Source organism: Elephantulus edwardii, unplaced genomic scaffold (assembly GCF_000299155.1).
Source record: "Elephantulus edwardii isolate Elephantulus edwardi_28Jun2011 unplaced genomic scaffold, EleEdw1.0 scaffold00071, whole genome shotgun sequence".
NCBI lineage: Eukaryota > Metazoa > Chordata > Mammalia > Macroscelidea > Macroscelididae > Elephantulus > Elephantulus edwardii.
In genome coordinates, this window is record NW_006399821.1 from 15,186,227 (window position 1) to 15,207,415 (window position 21,189).

The 21,189-nt window shown below is 43.4% G+C and overlaps 1 protein-coding gene across 1 annotated transcript in view; it reads right to left on the bottom strand.

Moving 5' to 3' along the window:
* Positions 1-509: 509 nt before the first annotated feature.
* Positions 510-21,189, bottom strand: part of TXNDC5 (thioredoxin domain containing 5 (endoplasmic reticulum)) — a 46,466-nt gene continuing 25,786 nt past the window's right edge. Inside the window, exons 4-10 of the mRNA XM_006888741.1 lie at positions 18,706-18,802; positions 13,744-13,859; positions 10,960-11,046; positions 9,681-9,824; positions 5,486-5,568; positions 3,599-3,728; positions 510-632 (exon numbers count right to left, since the gene is read on the bottom strand). Of these exons, the coding sequence (XP_006888803.1) occupies positions 510-632; positions 3,599-3,728; positions 5,486-5,568; positions 9,681-9,824; positions 10,960-11,046; positions 13,744-13,859; positions 18,706-18,802 (780 nt within the window). The remainder of the gene's footprint in view (positions 633-3,598; positions 3,729-5,485; positions 5,569-9,680; positions 9,825-10,959; positions 11,047-13,743; positions 13,860-18,705; positions 18,803-21,189) is intronic.

A 21,189-nucleotide genomic window follows, 5' to 3' on the forward strand; every position in this document is an offset into this window, starting at 1 on the left:
GTTTCTCAATCGATTCCGAGCTGCCGGTCAACCTCTTTATTAAGAAACCAGTTGTGACTTTTAGGTCAGGAGAACATCAATACTGCCACAGGCCACCTTTCCAGTCCTAGCGGGCTGGCAGCTGAAACTAAGCTTTGGTAATGATGCTTTCACCAAAATCACTCAGAAGCCAGAAATAGCCCAGCAATTTGATTTTCCTCTACTCTATTTCAGTCTCAAAGGAAGCCATTTAAATTTCATCAAGAGAAGGTGAAAGGGGATGCATTGCCACTGAAAAATATTTCGTTTGCACAGTGACCATGAGTTACACATTTACTTAGAGAAACTTAATAAAGAATCCTTAGAGTGTGTTGGTTTTAAAAACACACACACAAAGAAGATACCACAAGTTTAGTACATTCAACTTTCCGAAGAACCACTGTTTTGAAACTCAACAACGTCAGTAAGATTGAACCCTTGTGCGCTGAGCAGAGGCAGCCAGGCTGCAGAGCCGATGGTCAGCTGGGTTCTCACAGTTCGTCTTTTGCCTGAAGCAGGACAAAGTGGTGCAAGGATTCCAGGTCCCTGCCGCCATTGTGTTCACTGACTTTCTTTCCTGCCCGGAAAAGCAGCAATGTGGGATAGCCTCGTACCTTAAAAAAAAAAAGACAAAACCAAAACCATTCATTTGAGGATACAAATCATCTGCTTCTTAAATAAATTTAGATAATCTATCTCCTGCTGCTTTAACTGGGGAATTCTAGGATTAAATTTTAATGACTAAGTATCAGATTAAAACGCGAAGCCTTGGGACTATGTGTCTGCTTTTCAATCCAACATTAGTGTTGAAAGGATGACTTTATCCCAAAGAAGTGATTCTCAATCTGGAATGTGTCTGCTAATACTTGGAAAGTTGTTACAGTGCTGACTCTGATTCAGCAAGCAGGGGTGGGCCTGAGATTCTGCATTTTTAACGAGCTCCATGGAGATGCCTGTGTTGGACGTGGGCCACACAGCACACGGCAGCAAGGTCCCAAGTGATCCACATCCTGAAGAGCTGGGTCCACCTCTCTCTTGAAGAATCCTAACAATTTGAAGACATAAATAACTCCTTGTATCTTCTGCCGATGGAGGAGCTTTGGTGGCCTAGTGGTAAGAAGCTGCACTGCAATCCAAAAGGCAAGCAGTTTGAATCCACCAGCTGCTCAGTGGGAGAAAGATGGGTAATCTCTTTGATATGATTAAAGTGCCTCTGAAAAACCCAGTGGAGGGTGAACTATAGGTCAGTTCTGGCTCCGTAGCACACAACAGCAACAACAGCTGATGATGAAGCCTCGGTGTGATGGGTGAGTAGTCAAGAGCTAATTGGAAGGATGTTCTGAGCTGCTTCCTTAGCTTTCAAAGCCTTGGAAACTACAAAGAACATTCTACTGCGTCACACAGGGCCGCCATCAGTAGGAATCAACAGCTACGGGGGTTTCACTTGTTTGGTTTTGGTCTAGTAAGGATAAGAAATGATAAGGCTACAGCTTTCAGGATGCACTACATCTCAGCATACTTTTAACTCAATTCATTGCTGCTAACTTGGAACTGACTGGTAGCTGGTAAGGTTTCACAGGCTGAAAATCACATTGAGAGGACTCTGTCCCTCTTTCTTCCACACAGCAGCTGGTAGATTCAAAACACCTGTCTTTGGGTTGGCAGCACAACTTCTATGGCCCCAGAAAAAAAAATCCTTACAACTGGACTACTAAGCAACCTTATAATAAGTGGGGAAGAAAAAAAACAAACAACCTGGAGTTGTCAAGGATTTCATTTCTGGGTCAATCCACAATGAATGTCCACAGACACAGCAATCAAGAAATCAAATAATGCACTGCATTGGGCAGGTCTGCCGCAATTAAAGACCTTTTTAAAATATTCAAAAGCAAAGACATCATCTGGGGACTAAAGTGCCCCCGACCCAAACCACTGTATTGGTATTCGCTTCATATACATGTGAAAGCTGAACTGAATTAGGAAGAAGAATTGGTGTATTTAAATTATGCTGCTAGTGGAAAATATTGAGGATACTGTGGAGTGCCAAGCAGATGGACAAATCTATCATGAAAGAAGTACAAACAGATGCTCCTTAAAAGTTAGGATGACAAGACTTAATAGCATGAACTTTGGGCATGTTATCAAGAAGAACTTAGTCTCTTAGAGGGGTATCAGGCCTGATGAAGTAGAGGGTCCGTGAAATAGAGGCAGACCCTCTGTGAGATGGATCGACATAGCGGCCGCAGCCATGAGCTCAGCAGAGCAAGGGCCACGAGGCTGCATACAACTGGCCAGTGTTCTGTTCTCTTGTAAACAGGGTTGCTATGAGGTGGTGCCAACCTGACTGGCTCTTTAAACAATATTAAACCAACTACATCTGTGCTGCCATCTATTTTCAATCTCGAGGTACAGGACCTCCTCAGATTTATTTAGCCAATCGCCTGATTCCAAGTATGCCTTCGCTTCCCACTCCCTTGACTTCACATAGTACATTCGTCATGTCACCTAAAAATTAAGCCACACAAAAGCAGCTGCCATCAAGTCACTTCTAGCTTATCATGACATCACGTGAGTGAGATAAGACCTGTACTGCATGGTATTTTCAATGACAGGACTCTCTTCTGAGGTACTTCTGGATGGATTTGAAACACCATCCTTTCCAGGTGACAATTCTTCTAGGCTAGTGACCATGCTTGTAGACTGTGCTAAGAGCCAGAACCACAGGCAGCAGGACAGAAGCTCAAGCAGAAGCCTAGCGTGAGAGCATAGCACACCGCCAGAAGGACACTGAGGTCACCATGTATCCTTCACTCAGTGTACCTTAAATGCTGGCTTATGTCTGAAGACAACTGCCAATGGGATATTTATGGCAAAAGCCACATGCCAATTGGTGACTTACTTCGTCAACAGGCAGCATGCCCTGTGTCAGAAGAACCTCTTCTTCAACGCCTGGGGTTTCACACTGCACAAGGCTTATACCAGATGACAAGTCCAAGTAAATGTCACTGCCATGAGGTCAATCCCAACATCTAAGAAACCCTACAGGAGAGAGCAGGAGTGCCCTAGAGGGTCTCAAAGGCTGCAGTCCTTAAGGCTGCAATGGAAGCTGACAGCCCAGGAAGTGAATGGTGGATTTCCACTCCTGACCTTCTGGTTAACACTGGATCTCCTTCACTATACTAATTAATACCAGAAGAACAAAGCCTTTCTCTTGGAAGAATATCTCTTTTACCTCTCCAAGAAAACAACACACACTTTTCTTTTTCTTTTCTTTTTTTTTTTTTTGAGGGAAGCTTTACTATCTTGGTCAAGTCCATGATGCCAAATTACAGTGCAAAGGAGCACTTAGTGAGTTACGTGGCGTAATGAGTTATGTGTTGGGCTGCTAATCAGAAGGTCAGTGATTCAAATCCACCAGCTGCTCTTCAGGAAAAACATGGGAAATCTCCTTTCATAAAGATTTACAGTCTCAGAAGCCTGAATGAAGGACCGCTATGGGTCAGACCTGATTTGAGAGTGATGGTTCCGGTTTCGCTACAGCACTTAACCACCATAAATATGTTCATCTTTGTATTCCTACCGAGTATTTGCTGCAAATATTCCGCTCAGCAGTGCAGTCCACTTCTGCAATCTTGACTGTTGCCAAACCAGGAAAGTCCTTTTTAGAGAGGTCCTCCCAAGTAGGTGCCAGATTCTTACAATGTCCACACCTGGGAACACAACAGTGATGGTTCTGTTAATGTCTCGGGTTAACCCCATCCACCTACATGTCACCACTGTGCCAAGCCTCGTTTCTTCTGTACACAGCAGTTAACAACTGCCTAGAAATGTGTGAAACATGGAATTCCCCCAGTGGGTGCACACACTTTTCTTCCTCTCTTTATCCTAAATGCAGCATTCCACAGAAATCCCAAGTAGATTTTAGCTCATCAGTTGATCTGGAAAGAAGTTTAAATTCCAGAGACCATCTCCATGATATGGCAAACTAGCCCAATGGAGTGTGAATATACCACACAAGGAAATGACACAAAACACATCCTTGAAAGTTCTTAAAAACAAATTCCAAATTTCAAACTATTTTCCATTTGATTGCTTATTATTTCATAATTTCAAAACAACTTTAGAGCTTCCTTTAAGCTTCCCTGCGCTGGTGTGAGCTCTGCGGCCACTTTCTAAGTGTGCTTCAAGCCCTCCCTGATGCCCCTTGTGTGCGTCTTTTTCTGAGCTTGCCCTTTCACCACTATATGAACTGCTTCCTTTCCATAGAAGGTGCCCTCCTCCACCCCTGAGCAACTGATATAGCTCTGATGATATTGTGTGTCATCACCAGAATCACTCACAGCCGACCATGCAGTGGGTTTTCAGAGACCGTAAATCACGCAGGAAGAGACTGCTCGTCTTTGTCCCTTGGGCTTTCCGAAATAGTCATATTAGAGATTGTATTTACTAATAATTCATTCTTTCAGACTAAAAACTGAGCAACTCAAAAAAACTACAGGTTCATTCACTTTCTCTTTCTGCTATTTGCTATGTTGTCGTTATGTACTATCAAGTCGGGGCTAACTCAGCTGACGCTCGCATGGTAAATCACACGGGAGGAGAATGCCCATCTTTCTCACACTATTAGTGTTTCAAAAAATGCCTGTAACCACCTGAAGAGCAAAAAATGACACAGTGACTCTACTCGTGTTTAGGTAAAGTTTCTAACACTGTCTTAAACCCTCTTCTTTTCTAAATGAACTACTTTTCTTATGAAGAGAAAGAGTGATATTTCCATTCTGTAGCTCAGGAAGAAGCCTCAAAGGAACCAAAGGTCCCCAAGAGTTATCACTGGTTAACTGTGAATCTGGGGGCCCATCTCCAGCTCCTGGGTTCCGATCCCCCCATCCTGCCACACTGCAGGCCGCCTGGTGCCACACCGTGCACAGGCATTTGATGCCCATGACTCCAGGCTCATGTGGTAAAAGGTTCCAGCCTTGTAGTAACCTACTGAACACTGAGCTGTATAGGGTTTCTCTATGCTATTCTTGAAAAGAGACTGAAAAGCAAATCACCTGCCATCCTGTTAATGCTTTAACCCCAACAGTCATCCACAGATACAAACAAATTTGACATTCTGTATAGCTGGCATTAATCCTTCTTCTCCATTCATATGTCTTCTCTAAAGCAGACTATAGTATGGAGGAAACAAGCTCTTTCTGCATGACTATGAAAGCCAGTCCTTAACACCGCTGCACACATGAGCATATGACAGTATTTCCTTCCTTCCAACCATGTGACCTCCTCAACACAGGGGCCTATATATCCTCTCCCCTCTATGCCCTCACTCTTTGCCCACCTTCCCACTGGCATGGAAACACAACATCTGTCCAACACTGCATCTGGAGGGTTGGTTAATGAGGTGAAAACCAATGACAAGACAAGTACAGGAGGAGACAAGACAGTTTTCAGAGAACAGTGCACTTACCACGGGGCATAGAACTTAATGAAGGTGATTCCTTCTGCAATGGTGTCATCAAAGTTACTTTCAGTGAGTGCCAGCACAGTGCCCTTTGGGGAGGGAAAGACCACAGTTCAGACATACCATGTACTATAAAGCAATAGCAAGGTCACACCGTGGGATGGCAGAAATCCACACCTGTCATTTAAAAATGTCAGGCAAGTGACGGGTCCCACAGAAGTACCTGTACAATTCATATTTCAAAGCTACACCAAAGGGCAGAACTTCTTGCAGAAAGCACACTCTTAAGTCCCAAAGTATGAGGAAGGGGAACACACACTGGGAAGCAACTGCCCAGGGTCAACTGTATGATAACCTCCCAGGCAAGTGCTCTACCCTACGGAGCTAATTAATGAACTTATATAAGGTCATCCAGAGCCAAGCTGTAAACCAGGCACTTCACGTGCTGGGCCTGAACTAAGCACAGAGGGAGCTCTTAACACTGACAGAGAGTCCAGAACATCAGCTTGCTGGTCCTAACATCTGACTTCACACAACTCTCTCACTGTCCACCTCACTGCCAGACACACTGGATGGACAGATGGACACACACATACACCCTCCCTCTCTAATTGACATCTTACCACACACTGCTCGACACAATGGATAGACGGATGGACATACACATACACCCTCCCTCTCTAATTGACATCTTACCGCACACTGCTCGACACACTGGATGGACACACACATACACCCTCCCTCTCTAACTGACACCTTACTGCACACTGCTCTCTCACTGCCTGAAACTCTGGACACACCCCTTTGCCCTGTGCAGTGAAGCCTAATCACAGCAGCCACCAGCCATCTACGCTGTGCTATGGGGGCCTGGAAGTTTCTGTGATAATGGAAGTTAGGCCACCGGCATCTCTAGCCAGGTTTCCGCTGAGCTTCCAGAGAAAGAGCAGTAAGAAAGGTCTAGCTGCCTACTTAAAAAATGTAGCCTAATGATCATAACAAAACACTGCGTCACTTGCTTGTCTTGGATACAGCATCAGGTGGGCTCATTAGAGGCAGACACTGCATCTGGAATGACAGAAGGCCCTAAGAGCCAGGGGGCCATCAGTGAGAGGGATCGGTATTGCTGCTGCCTAGATGCATGCAAATGTGGCAGCAACTGTGAGGAAGGCACAGGATGTCTGCACATGGGGTCAATGTAAATTTGGTGGCAGCCAATAACAGTCATGAGAGTTTTGCATGCAGGTGACTTTATTTTTAAATTCCTTAAGAAAACATAAGACATGTTAACCTCCAAAGAACTACTAAGAAACTCTACATAGTACTTTGTGTAAGACGTAAAACTTCCCTCCCTCAGGCCACAGGTCTGATCTCCCAGGAAAGGTGTTTTCACTAATGTGTGCTGTTTTCAAGTTCAGGTTTGAGGGCTTAGACGGATGCCGCCAGGCAGTGTCACAGTGATCCCATCATGACTGTAACTGAAAGAATCAGGCTGATACACCCGCTCAGCTGTTAACTGAAAGACTGGACACAAGTCCACCCTCCAACACCCTGGAAAAAGGCCTGGTGAACTATCTGCAAAGCGAGTCACTCACCACTCTTTGGAGTACAGTTCTCCTCTGGCGCACACAACATCTTGAACCAGAGTTACAGCGATGGCAACTGACACTGTTACGTCTCCAACATAAATCTGTGATCCTCTTGTGAACGTGAGAACAGTGAGTGTGTGGGTAACTGTTCTCCATCTACTTTGTTAAGCCCAGCATCTCCAGACATCTGAGCACTGGGAGGGAGCCCCGCCAGGCGAGCCATCGGAGAATGCTGCCATTTTTCCGAGCATCCACACATATGCCTTACTCACTGAAAGACCCACTTAATGGTGGAAAATATCATTATAAATAGATGCAGCTCTGGGTTTGATGAAAACATTCATGTATATAATTATACTCAATTTAGGATGACCTTTATAACCACCATGACACATATGCTCTTCATCATAAGGGGTCATAACTAAAATGTCATATGCTTACTTCTTAACCCAAAGCTTTGGCTTTTAACCAATACCTTGGCCATTTTCAGCCTGCAGGCATCCTGCCGGGGGATGGGTGGTGGGAGTGACAGAAGCCTGGTGCTGCTCCCACCTGGGAGGATGGGGAGGTGGCCCCACTGGATTCTCCTATTCCAAACACAGCCGCGGGAGACATGGAACCAGCCAGTCTCATTCCCTTGTATAAATGTCAAGGCTCAAGAGTTCCTGGTGGGGAGTCTACTATATAGCTAGCCCCCTCCCCAGACCATAGGGAACAAAGGCATACTGTCTTATCCTCTGCTCAGATGTCCCTATAACTCAGGAAAGAACCTGTTCTGAAATATACTGTGTGGACTGAAGAAGCAATATAATTGTTCTGCTTAACTTTACAGTTGTGGTTATTAGGAATAAAATTCAGGCACTGGTTTCCTGGGAAAACACATTTTGATTCTCCCTCCTTGAATAATGATAACGTTTCTAGTCCACTTTGGTGGCCCCATATAACCATTTTATATCTTTATATGGAGCTCTGCTGGCCTAGCCCATTGGGAAATGGACTGCTAACCCAAAGGTTAAACCTCTCTGAAGTTCTAATCCACCGGCAGTTCCTTGGAAGAAAGATAGGCAATCTCTTTCCATGTGATTTACAGCCAGACTGACTAGGTATGGAGAAAGGCTATCGCCCTGACACTCACCTTTTCATTTTAAACTATGCAGTGTCTCATTGCTGTTTGGGCAACGGCTTCTTGGTCTAAGTATAGGTTTTGGTTTTGTACGAACCCAATTATGTGTTCTGGGATTGCCGTTCTCAGAGTCAGCAACAGTTTGTTCTGATCCACACAGTCAAATGTCTTTGCAGAGTCAATAAAACATAAATAGATATGCTTCTAGTATTCTCTTTCTGCCAGGATCCATCTGACATATCCCTAATGCCACAGCGTCTTCTAAACTTAGCTTGAACTGTGGTAGTTTTTTGTCAACGTACTGTTCCAGCCATTTTTTAATGATCTTCAGCAATATTTTACTTGCATGTAATATGTTCCCTGAAAGCTTAATAATAAACCTGAAACATATCACATGCTTGATGAATACAGAATGAATGAATGAATGAATCTAAAACCTCTGCAGGGTCTGAATGAATGGCTCTAATCTCCATTACGGCTGAGACTGCAAAATAAACAGCATGAAGCGGGATGCCCATCAGTCAGTGCCACGGCACAACCCTTTCTGCTGTGACTTTTTCCGGGGACACACACAGCACAGCATGAGAGGGAACTGTCAGAGCAAGTACAGCAGCAACCATGACTTCACAGCAAATGCTCTCAGACAGTCATTCCCCAAGATCAAGGAATTAAAAGGGAGAATTCTCTAGACACTCTGACGTCACCTGCGGCTGCAGGATTTGTCTCAAGACCTATTTCAGGATTTTGTTTATGCACTCAAAGACACCAAACAAGAACCACCACCCTTACAACAATGTGAAAGCAGCTGAAGAAAGTATTCTGTCTTATCAGTTAGCAAATCATGGGAAGTACTCTTTAAAACTGTGGCCATCGAGTCTGCTCCCATGCGCAGGGCCCCGTACATGTTGGAGCAGATTCTGCTCCAGTTTCCATAGCTGATGTTATAGAAAAGAATCACCAGGCTTTTCCCCACGGTGCCTCCACACCACTGCAATGGCCGCAATTCCAGCTCACGGTGACCCTCCACAAGGATGTGGTGGCTGTACATTTTTATGGGGGAGGAGATTGCCCATCTTTGTCCCACAAAGCAGCTAATAGGTTTGAACTGCTGCCCTGTTGGTTAGCAATCTGACACATTACACATTGCACTGCTAGACGTCCTTAGGTTGCTGCTAGTTGGATTAAAAACTCTAACCTTTTGGTTAGCAGTTGAGTGTACTGATCATTTCCACCACTTCTCCTGTATGTTTTGTTGACTCATAGCGACCCTATGAACAAAAGGCCTGAAGCCTCTCTATAACTATCAACATTTATCCACGTTCATATAGTTTCCGGAGGCATGCTGTTCAGGAAATGGATGCCACTCCAGCTTCCTGTATGCTTTACTGTCCCCAAATTGTCATTGTGCAGAGCATTTAAGAAGGGTGCCTTCAGGGGCTGGAGTTGGGAAGGATTTGCCCCTTTCTGCAGGCTGGGTGACACTGACACTCACCTTCTGTGCAGGAGGTTCTGCAGCCAGCACCGGGGCTTCAGAGGGCTCCACGGGTTCCTCGGACCCCCTCTCTGAGCTCCGCAGCTGTGAGTCTACATACTCTCTCAGCGACTCCAGGTCCCTCTTTCCTTTGTATTGATCAATCTGTCAGAGACCCAGGCCACACAAACACGATGCTAGTTAGTACATTTAAGTACCCTGAGTCACTTACCCCTTCCCTCTAGCCCCCAATTGTCCACTGCAGAAATTCATGGCATGTCTGAGCCACGTCATGCACACTGTATAATGTTTACATGGCCAAATGTAAATTTTCAAAAAGCACCAAGACAACCAAAAATGCAAATGAAATCCAAACTGCTTCTGACTCATGGTGATTCTATGTGACAGAGCAGAACCGTCTCAGGTTTCCAAGGCTGTAATCATTATACAAACAGGCTGCCACATCATTCTGTCACAGCATAGCTGGTAGATTTGAACTGTCAACCTTCAACAGCAGTAAAACACTTAACCACTGCATCACCAAGCCTCCTCCAATTTAAACAGAAAATCCTAAATCACTCAGGAATTGCTTTGTCTTTGGTGTAGGAGTTTTATGGCCGCCCCTCTGCAGTTAGGAGATCCCTGGGTTACTGTTTACCAGAATGTCTTTAGCTCACTGTAACTTCTAGAAAATTAACATCGACCCAGATGACACCCCAGAGAAGCTGGGAGAAACGTGACTGTGACCCAGCACCCTCAGAGGCCTGCAAGATGTGGGTTCACAGTCCAGTGATAAGCCAATGAGAATGTTTTAAAGCAGCTTAAGATCTGACAGTTTCAACTTACTTCTCACCTACCCAAAAGTTTTCATTATGCTGAGTGAAATCTCTCAGTCATAAAAGGACAAATCCTGCATAACACTGATGTTACAAAATAAGATACAGGGAGTTGGGGGAGGGGGGGCTAATAGGAAAAGAGTGGACAGATAATGAATGCTGCACTGGAACAGATGAGGGGAAGACTGGTCTGAAAGGAATACATGATTAGGTGTTATATGTATGACAACACTCTGGAAGAAGAGATGCATTACAAAGTGGACAGGGGGAGGGAAAGGGAAGAAAATGTCCAACAATGAATGAATAAAAACCACAACAAAACAAAGCCCTAAGTTTTCAATTTAACAAAAGACTTTTTCCCCATGCTAGCGCCCAACCTAGCATCCCACTGCAAGCACTGCACACAGGCGTTTCCGTTACAGAAAGTGTCCTGCTTCAGCACCAGGCACTGGAACCTGCCTTACCTTCTTGCCATCTCGGAACCAGAGGAGAGTTGGGTAGCCTCGGACTTGCTTTCCAGAGCACAGTTCATAGTGCTGGGTACAGTCGACCTGAGAGTAAATAGCATTGAGTTCACTGTCACTCCATTCACACACCTTTTAGTAAACTGATTGTTGGATACTTCACAACCACCAAAAAAAATTGATTGTTGGATACTTAACAACCAAAAAAATCCAATTCTGTATCACTGTTGCAGGATGCAGTTTACTGAAACCTTTCCTAAAGACTACTTCAGAATTCCCCTGAGCTGAGTCAAGGCAGCCATATGAAGAGATTTAGGTTAGAGATGTGACTTCTTTTAGCTTAGTTAAAAATGGTGACTTTTAAGAAGCCACTGTGTAACCAGAGTAGATGTGATATAGAAAACTGACTCTTGGGGCGGTGTGAGGCACGAATACCAGAACACTCAAAGTTCAGAGCTTACAAACCAGGAAAGGTATGGAGTCAATTATACATCGAAGATGTTGGCCTAGCATCAAAACACATCAAAATTATAAGATTATAATTTGCCCTTCATTCTATATATTTATCACCTACCAGAACTCTTCAATTTTTTCATTTTACTGGAATCTTCTAAAGATTATACTTGTCCAATATTTTCATGGAATATTTTATTCTAGGGGACTGCCTTTTTCTTTTTCTGTATCATAAAGAAGACTTGGCCAAACAGTGCTTAAGCACTCAGCCACTAACTGAAGGCCAGCGGTATGAACCCACCAGCTGCTCTGTGGGACAAAGTCTGTTTGCATGAGGATTTATAGCTTTGGAAGCCCAGTGTGCAGAGCCTCTCTCTCCTGCTGGGTTTCTGAGCCCAAACGGACTGGCTTTAAGTCAGCTCAACATGACTATACCCCAAAAAGTAGACTAAAGATACTATTTCAAGAGATAACACTGAAGTCAGAAGCAGATACATGCTGAACAGAGGTGAAAAGCATTCTCAGACATTCAGCCTAAGCTGATTACACACACATCTAGAAGAGGGCTTGTCACTGAATGGTGAGCTGGGCTCTGTCTGCACATGCTTGGTTCCCCTAGGGGCTTCCACTGACACAAACTAAAAAACAAATGACCTACAAAATTTCAAAAAATAAGCTAAGGATACAAAGAATGAGGATGTTAGAAGGCAAGAGTATGACTATTCTATAATTACTTCTATGAAGTGTTCAATAAAAATAAAAATTAAAATGTATCATTAAAATGTATCATCTAATAGGCAACAGTGATGCGAGCTGGACAATGACTAAGGATGATAGTAGTATTGAGACCCTTGAGTTGTGGTTCTGAAGAAGTGTGTTGAACATACCACAGACTGCCAAGAGAACAAACAGGCCAGTCCTGGAGGGGATGAAACCAAGCTGCTCCCTGGAGGCAAAAATCCTTGAAGCTCTACCTCATATACTTTGGGCATGAGGCCAGGAGGGACCAGTCCTTGGAGAAGGACATCATGCTCAGAAGGGTGAAGGGACAGTGCAAGAGAGGAAGACCCAGAATGAGATGGATTGACTCAGGATAAGGGAGAATTCAGAGCTGTTGTACACCAGGTTCCTATTAGTTGCAGGTGACTTAACAGCACATTAACAACAACAGCAGTGACAAATCGATTTAACCTAAGGTAATAACATTCATTGCAGTTTGTTGAACATCCACTCTGTGCCAAGTACTATACTAAACATTTTACTTTCAGTCTCATGATACCTCAAGGTATATCTTGTTTTGGTTTTGGAAAAGAGGAAACTGAGGCATAGAGAGGTGACCCAACATGCCAGCCAGGTCTGTCTGACATGCAAGTTTTTACATTTAACTCTGTCCCCAAGCTAACTCCAAACCAGCTGCCACTGAGTTGACTGCATCTCATGGCAGCCCTGCTTGTGTTAGAATAGAATTATGTTTCAAAGAATTGCCCATGACAGATTTTTTCCAAAGCAGATTCCCCCACAGGTCCTTCTTCCGAGGTGCCACTAGGGAGACTTGAACATCCAACCTTTTGATTAGCAGCTGAGATGCGTAAGTTTTAACCGCTGGCACCATCCAGAAACACCACCATGCTGAGTAGAACCTTTAACTAAGTCTAGTTCTTGGACATGCAGCACTATTTCTTTTGCATGCAAATACATTTCTCAGTCCCATGCAAAGTCAAAAGCATAGATTTGTATAAAAGGAAATCCATACAAGGATGACAGGGAGTGAAAGAAAAGAAATGAGATGGAAAGTACTTAAAAGAATTAGAGCTGCAGTGGTGGAGCCTGCTCTGGGTATGTCCAGAAGACTCAGTTACAGAGACGTTGTCAGGCATCACCTCTGCCTTCTCTATGTAAGCAGGAAGGGGTGGAAAGAATTCCAGATTTACGTGCTCACAAGGACTCACCAAAAGAAAGGGTCTCCTGAAGGCTTATCTGAGTAGACAGCCAAGGGTCCCTGAGGAAAGAGCTACTGGGTGAGACCAAATGTGAATGCTCTCCAAGCTTGCAGAATGGACATTCTCTATAGCTCTACCCACATCTTTGCAGACAGGCCTCCTCTGGTGCTGCCAATTCAGAACTGGCTATTTCTTTGGAATAAACAAAGTGGCCAAAGCCGAAATTTATCAAGATGCTATGGAAAAGTAAGTAGATCCTAGGCTGCTCTGTGTAAAGTGAAATGAATTATCAAATGGCACACTAAATGGGATTAATAAATCAGGTCGGCAGCTCTGCACATTAATCCAGCCAAAGGCAATACATTCCCAGTTTACAAGACCTTTCACTTACCTTGCCAATCTTGACAGTTTCAGAATGTTCGAAGCCCAGAGCCAGCTGCTCCCAGGTTGGAGCCAGAGCTTTGCAGTGACCACACCATGGAGCAAAGAACTTGATAAAGTGGTTGCCTTCGAGGAGTGCCAAGACAGAGAGGGGGGGAAAATGGTAATTTATATCAGACTTTACCAGGGACTTAATTCGAGAATTAGATCATTGTCTTCTTATTTATCAACTCCCAATTCAGTTCCAACCTCTTAACTAGTAAAAACTAACTCAGCATCAAGTAATTCTGTGTTATGGGGAACATGGAAGTCAGGGCCCTATGCTGAAAAATCCATCCACGACTATTGGTGATGGTTGCACAACTGGATTAATAAAAGTGACATCACTAAAATGTACATGTGAAAAGTGATGAACTGGCAATGTTGTGTGCCATCTACTTTTATAAAACTTAAATGAAGTTTGCATACCATAATTACCCACAATACTCAAGGGCAAAACAAATTTCTGCTGTCATCTTGAAGCCTATGGAAACTATGAATAGAGTGGGAGAGTGGGCCCTTCTCTATGTGAGTTGTGCCATGGAATAACCAAATCAGGGTGGAGGGTAAGTTTCTCTAGTAAAGATGAAGAAGAAATGCTTGAGTTCAAGAACCCACATTTTCATCTCCAAAGAAGCACTAACAAAGGAGGAGATGAAGACCACCTAAAGATTACCAAGAAACCGAGAAAGGAGGCTGAGATAGAGAGAGGATTCCTTCCCAAGAGCAAACAGCATCCTCCCCTACAGCTGGGGCCCCAAATTCGGACTTCTCATCCTCTCATCTTCTCAACAGTAAAGAAATAAATTTATGTGGTTTTTTTGTGTGGTTTTTTTTAAATTTTTTATTTTATTATTTTTTTGCATGCGTGTACCGTCAAATCAGATCTGACTGGTACAGGAGGAGATTGCCCCTCCTTCCCCGGCAGAGCATCTGGTCGATTAGAACCGTGCACCTCTGGGACTGTAGTTGCAGTTTCTTGCCACTAGGCCACCTGAGCTCCCCTAAATTTATGTTTTTAAAGCTACCTCTTTGTGGTATTTCTGTTGTAGCAGCACACTGAATGAGTTGAGCAAAGAGCATATGATCAAGAGCCAATGGTAACAAAGGAAGAAATTCAAGCTGCACCAAAGCCACTGGCAAAATATAAAGCCCCAGGAATTGATAAAAAACCAACTGACAGGTTTGAACAAAGAGATGCAGCTCTGAGTGTGCTCGCTAGTCTATGCCAAGAAATCTAGAAGACAGTTGCCTGGCCAAGTGACTTGAAGAGATCCATTATTTCTTCCTATTCCCCACAAAAAATGATTCAACAGAATATGCAAATTATTGAACAACATTAATATCACATGCAAATAAAATCTTGCTAAAGATTATTAAATTAAAGGTGGATTTGGAAGAGGCTATGACATGAAAGATATTATTGCTGATGTCAAATGGATCTTGACTAAAAATACCATAGAATACCAGAAAAGATGTTTCCTTGTGTTTTAATGACCACGCAAAGGTAGTTGATTGTGTGGATTATAACAAATTATGGATAACATTAAGAACATTTAAATTGCACTTATGCAAAAAACTATCTATAGACTAAGAAGTAGTTGTCCAACAGATGATGGGAACTATGCATGGTTTAAAATCAAGAAAGGTGTCAGTCTGGGTTCTATCCTTTCTCCATACCTGTTCAATTTATATACTGAACAAATAATAAAAGATGCTGAACTGTATAGAGAAGAACGTAGCATCAGGATTGGAGGCCGACTCTTCAACAACTTACATTATGCAGATGACAACTGCAGAAAGCACAAAGACTCAAAATACTTGCTACAGAAGATAAATACTATAGCCTTCAATATGGATTATAACTCAATATTACGTAAACAAAAATCCTTACCACTGGACCAATAGACAACATCATCATGATAATTGGAAACATTGAAGTTGTCAATGATTTCACTTAAACTGGATAGCAGCAGCCAAGAACAAAAGATGTGTTGCACTGGGAGAATCTGCAGTTGAAGACCTCTCCAATGTGTTAAAGAGCAATGATATGATTAAGTTATGCCTGAAAGCCATAGTATTTTCAATTGTTCCCTTATGCATCTGACTGTTGGACAGTGAATAAGGATGAAAAAACAAGCCTTTAAATTGTGGTGTTCACAAATGGTGAAGAGTGCAGAATAGTCTGTGGGCTGCCAAAACAACAAAGTGTATCTTGATGGCATTGTAATAAGGATGCTTCTTAGAGGCAAGGATGGTGAAATTCCAGCTCACATACTCTGGGTATGCTATTAGGAGGAACCAGTCCTTGGAAAAAGACTGACAGAAACTCAGTAAAAGAAAGGAAGACCCTTGAGGAGATGGACTGACCTAATGGATTTAAGCATGGCAGAGATAATGAGGGTGAAGCCAGATGGGACAAGATTCTGATCTGTGGTTCACAGGGACAGTACCAGTTGTAGTCTACTCAACAGTACACAACAAAAGTACTAAGACAGACTTATTGGCTATAGGTAACATCTGTTGATGGTTTCCAATACCACAAAGAGAGGCAATCAGACTTTATCTGTCACTGACAAGTAGATATGAAATCCTATCCCTGCCTCTCAAAATTAAAATTATGACTGATCCTGACCCTAGATCCAACTAATCACTTAATGCAAGATAGAGAAATCTGGGAAAGAGGTTAACCTACACAACAGGTACACAATCAACCAGTCAGAGTTGTTTCTTCATCAAATAAAATGCAAAAAAGAAAAAACAGATGCTGAGGAAACATGTAGATTAAGAGAAACTTTAAAAAAAAATATTTTGATGGGGGGGGAAAAAGAACATCAAAAGTAAACTACGCTATGGTATTAGGAAAGCAGGCTCTGGAGAGGAGAGCCTAAGGAAATGCAAGCACAGCTTCTGGAAAGGCCAGAAGCCCAATGTCTGGGAGGCGGGCTGTTCTCTGGAGGACCCACCAGACACAGAGGATGGCTGGGAGAGTTTTACTTCTTGATCAGCCACAGAGGTGATGGCTTTGTATCAATTCACTAAGCTCTTTATCTGATTTCAATGGAATTCTCAAAAAAAAAAAAAAAAGCAGATTTTTAAAAAATTAAATATCTCTGTCTTAACTAGGAAGACAAAAATAAAAAACCTTCTCAAAATCATTATTTAGACACAGGAGATTTTTATCTAGGCTTCTCTGCTTTGACTAGCCGAGGGTCTAACAAAAATATGGACAAGGGAAGGAAAAACAAAGAGAGATGGAAGATTACATGTGAATCACTTTAGAGCACTTCACCACAGAGTCTGAGTGGTGTGAAGACAAACTTACTTTAAAATATTAACAAGTTGTGCACAAGGCTGGAACCCAGAGCCTGTGTCAGTCAGGAGGAAGCTGTTTCTCAAGGAACTAGAGCAGAGGACTATCTGGAGCCACTACAGTGAGCAGAAAGGTGTCCATCAGAGACCCTACTGAGAAGAGAACCATAGCAGTGTACACACAACACTGCCCTGCAGCAGTGATCTGTTCTTGGAGGGAGCGGGTAGGCTTGCAGCAGTTGCAGACAAGAGTGATTGTGGTAAGTCATAATCTGCTGATGCCTGTAACGGACTCAACTGGACACCCCCAAAATATGTGTTGTAAATCCTAACCTCTATCTTTGTGGTTAGACTGCTCCTTGGAGATGAATTTTCTTTGTTATGTATTAGTGCAGGATGTGTCAAATTAGTCCCCTTTGAGATAAAAAATGAGCAGACTGAGTAAGTAACCAAGGAAGAAAGCAGAGGTGGGGGAAGGCAGTTGGCACATCACTTGAGCTTTCTAAGGAATCAGGAAACAGAAGCTGGAAAGAGATGAGGACCCTCCCCTAGAGCCAATAGAGAAGCCGACCCCTAGAGCTAAAGCACTGAACGGGGACTACTACTCCTCTGCGCTGGGGGAAAGATCTCTGCTTGTTAAAGACACCACCCTCTTGTGGTATTTCTGTTAGAGCAAAGCTAGATAAGGAAGACAAATATCAAACCAGTCTCACCCTAAAGTGTGGCCCCAACATGGGAAGGCACTAAGGCCCCAGAAACTGCCTTTTGATTTAAAAAAAAAAAAAAACCAAGGAAAGCTTGGCTGTATCCGAGTGCATTATTCTGGGCGGTAAGTGTGGCATGAGGAGGGGTTTTCAGCGCAGTCTTTAGGATTTCTCTGCATGGCAGCATGTGAGAATGGGGGTCAGCAAGGATGCTGAGTTTCCTTTCCACTAACTCACTGTGGTGTGGATTTTTCTGAATCACAGAAAAAGGGAGATGTCCAAATGATTCACACCAGTAACTGTGCATTCACCACGCTTACACCATGGGATGTGGGATGCAAAGACACTTTAAATGTGAAGAACATTTAACTTGAATCATATGGCGTACTAAAACCCAACCCAACCCACTGGCCTCCAGTCAAGTCTGACTCATGCAGACAGTTTACCAAGCTATATATCTTAATGAGAGGAGACCATCTTCTACAGAGTAGCTGGCCTTTTAGTTAGCAGCCCAGCACTTAAACTACTATGCCACTCTGTCTAGACAGGTGTGAAAGCTTAAATTTTCATCTCAGGGATGGAAATGAATATAAATGGATGCTATTATACAAAGAGGCAAAGCCTAACTGTTGCACACACAGATCAAGGTGATCTCTCATGATGTGTGTGCCCAGTACCAAGTATAAGTCTGGAGTCTAAAAGGGACATTTCTGTAAGAGCAAGGAACAAGAGGAGCAATAACTCTAAGAGACACATAAAACAATAAGGAAAGAAACCACTGGTGTTGCTATAGTTGCTGCTGCCTATCTTCGAGTCTTCAAGTGGCAAGAAAACCAGCCCAGCGACTCACAGGGGTTGTGGGAAGGAGTCTCGTGAGTGCAGGCCCACTGTGGGCACCTTCAGAGTGGCTGGCATACCTTGTGCAATGTGCAGCTCAAAGTTGCTCGCCACGAGCTCATATAGGCCCTGCTTCGGCTCGGGGGCTCTAGCTGGTTCTGCTTCTGGCTCTGGCGTCTAACAGAAGGAAACAAAAGAGCAGTCACTGAGTTTGTCTGCAACTAACTTAACTTCCAAGCAGTTTTCAAGGGCTGACTTTTCAGAAGTGGCTCACGAGGCTTTTCTTTCTAATTTGGTTAGGTGATACAATGGTTAATGTGGTTAACTGCTAACTGAAAGGCTGGAGATTCAAGTCCATCCATCTAGAAGCATCATGAAAGAAAGGCCTGGCAATCTACTTCTCAAAAACGTAGCCATTGAAAACCTTACGGAGCAGATATTCTCTAACACACATAGGTCACTGAGAGCTAGAATCCACATTACAGCACCAGGGTTTATTGTCTGTGAAGACACAGGGAACCCACTGAGGAGGCACCCTGTGTCTGTCAGAGCCATCCGCCACACCAGCACTCACGGGCACGCGTGATGCTGCCAGGTGAGGGACCACTCCGGGGGATCCACCGGTGCCGCGGCATCACGCTCCTGACGGCCTCTCTGAGCAAATCATCCAGGACTGAGGCTGCAGGCTGCTGCTGGGCGCCAACCCGACCCCACCATGGACTCTACCCCAAACCCAGAAAAGCAAGCAAACAAACTAAAGGACAATCCCACCACAGACTAGTATCTTGTGCCCTGCTTTGAAATGTCATTTGGGGTTTCAGGTAGCATTCCTGATGAGCACACAGTCTGAAGAGATAAGTGCTTAAGGATGAAACCAAGAATGAGAAACCATGAGGGAATAAGATGACCTGTTAAAACAGAAAGTACTGGGAGGGACGGTAAAAAGGCGATAAAAAATAAAGTAGATCGTGAGAAAATTCAAGGAATGAAAGGTAACAAAGAGGATACATCAAGGCAAGCATATGCTGTGCTTTTAAGAAAATGTAATTCATTGAACTAAGCTTGGCACAGGAACACAGAGCAAGGGGGCAAACAACTTTTAAAATAAAAATTTTCAAGATAGCTTTTTAAAGGAACCTCCACCAGCAACTGAGTTAGTTACACTGTTACTGCTGTTAAATTGCTGCTGAGTTGGCCTGACCCATGATAATCCTGATGTGAGCCTCCGGAATCTCATTTGAAAGTAGACTGCCAGGCTTGCTTCCTCGTCCACCTTAGTCTGGAAACCCTACTGAAACCTGTTTTAGGATCACAGTAACACTCAAGCCTACAATGGCAGGTGGGTAGTGACTCAACATAAAGCACACTGGCTGGGAATCGAACCCAGATGTCCTGCAGGGAAAAGAATTCCACCATTATAACCCCCTGCCCTTGCCCTAGTATTGCACAATTCTAAATGCCTCTCCTTTTGAATCCAGTACACCTGCACCTGCCCCCATAGAAGCCAGAGAAGGAAAGAGAACTGACAGCTGCCTTGCTGCAGACAGGTTAAGTATATACGGTCCTTAATTTTCACCTGTTGCTCAAAGTCAAGTTAAGGTGTGAAGGATTCAGAAGTGCTGACAGCTAAAAGCCATGCAGAGCTGTACGCATAAAGAGCCATGAGTTGTCCTATCTGCTGCTAGCTAGTCACAACTTTCAAACCGTTACTGTTCATGTAAAAGAATGCCCAAGAGCATAACAGTTAAGGGAATAGCCAGGGAGGTCATATAAGGTGAAACGAGACGCTGTGTCTCAGTCTTTACTAAACTGTTTACTGGGGTGCCACTGTGTCCCTGTTCCTTGGCGGATACGACAACCTTTTCCTCATCAAGGGAATAAATGCGTAATAGAGACGGCACACTCATAGCCTGCTGGTGGCAAAATAGGCTAGTATGATTCTTAGGGCAGCAAGCTGGCAATATTCACTGACATAAAAATTGTTTTGCTTTGCAATTTTATGTTTTGGAAACAGTCTAAAGGAAAGAAAAAATCCTTTGTAAACAAAAATTTTTGTTACAGCATTATCAGTGTAAGAAAAATTATAAATAAAAGCTATGAACTGATAGGAGAACAGTTGTTTTTTGTTGTTGTGTACCATGGAGTTAGAACCTACTGACCATAGCTGACCCTCCAGCAGGTTTTCAGAGCCTGTAAACTGCACAGGAGGCAGCCGTCCAGCATCTTCTGAGGAGCAGCTGGTGGATTCAAACTGCTTGCCTTTGAGTTGGCAGGACAACTCCTCACCACTAATCTATCAAATATAAAGACTTATACAACAAAACGTCATTAATGTGATGAAGTATGTATAAAAATACAGAAGTAAACATAAAAATATACAAACTGAAAAAAGGGAAGCTACAGACTGGGAAAAAGTCTTTGATAATGACATGTCAGATAAGGGACTTATATCTAGAATTTATAAAATATTTGAGCACCACAACAAGATAAGGGTAAATACTCCAATAGAAAAATGGGCACAGGATATGAACAGACACTTCACCAAAGAAGACATTCAGATGGCC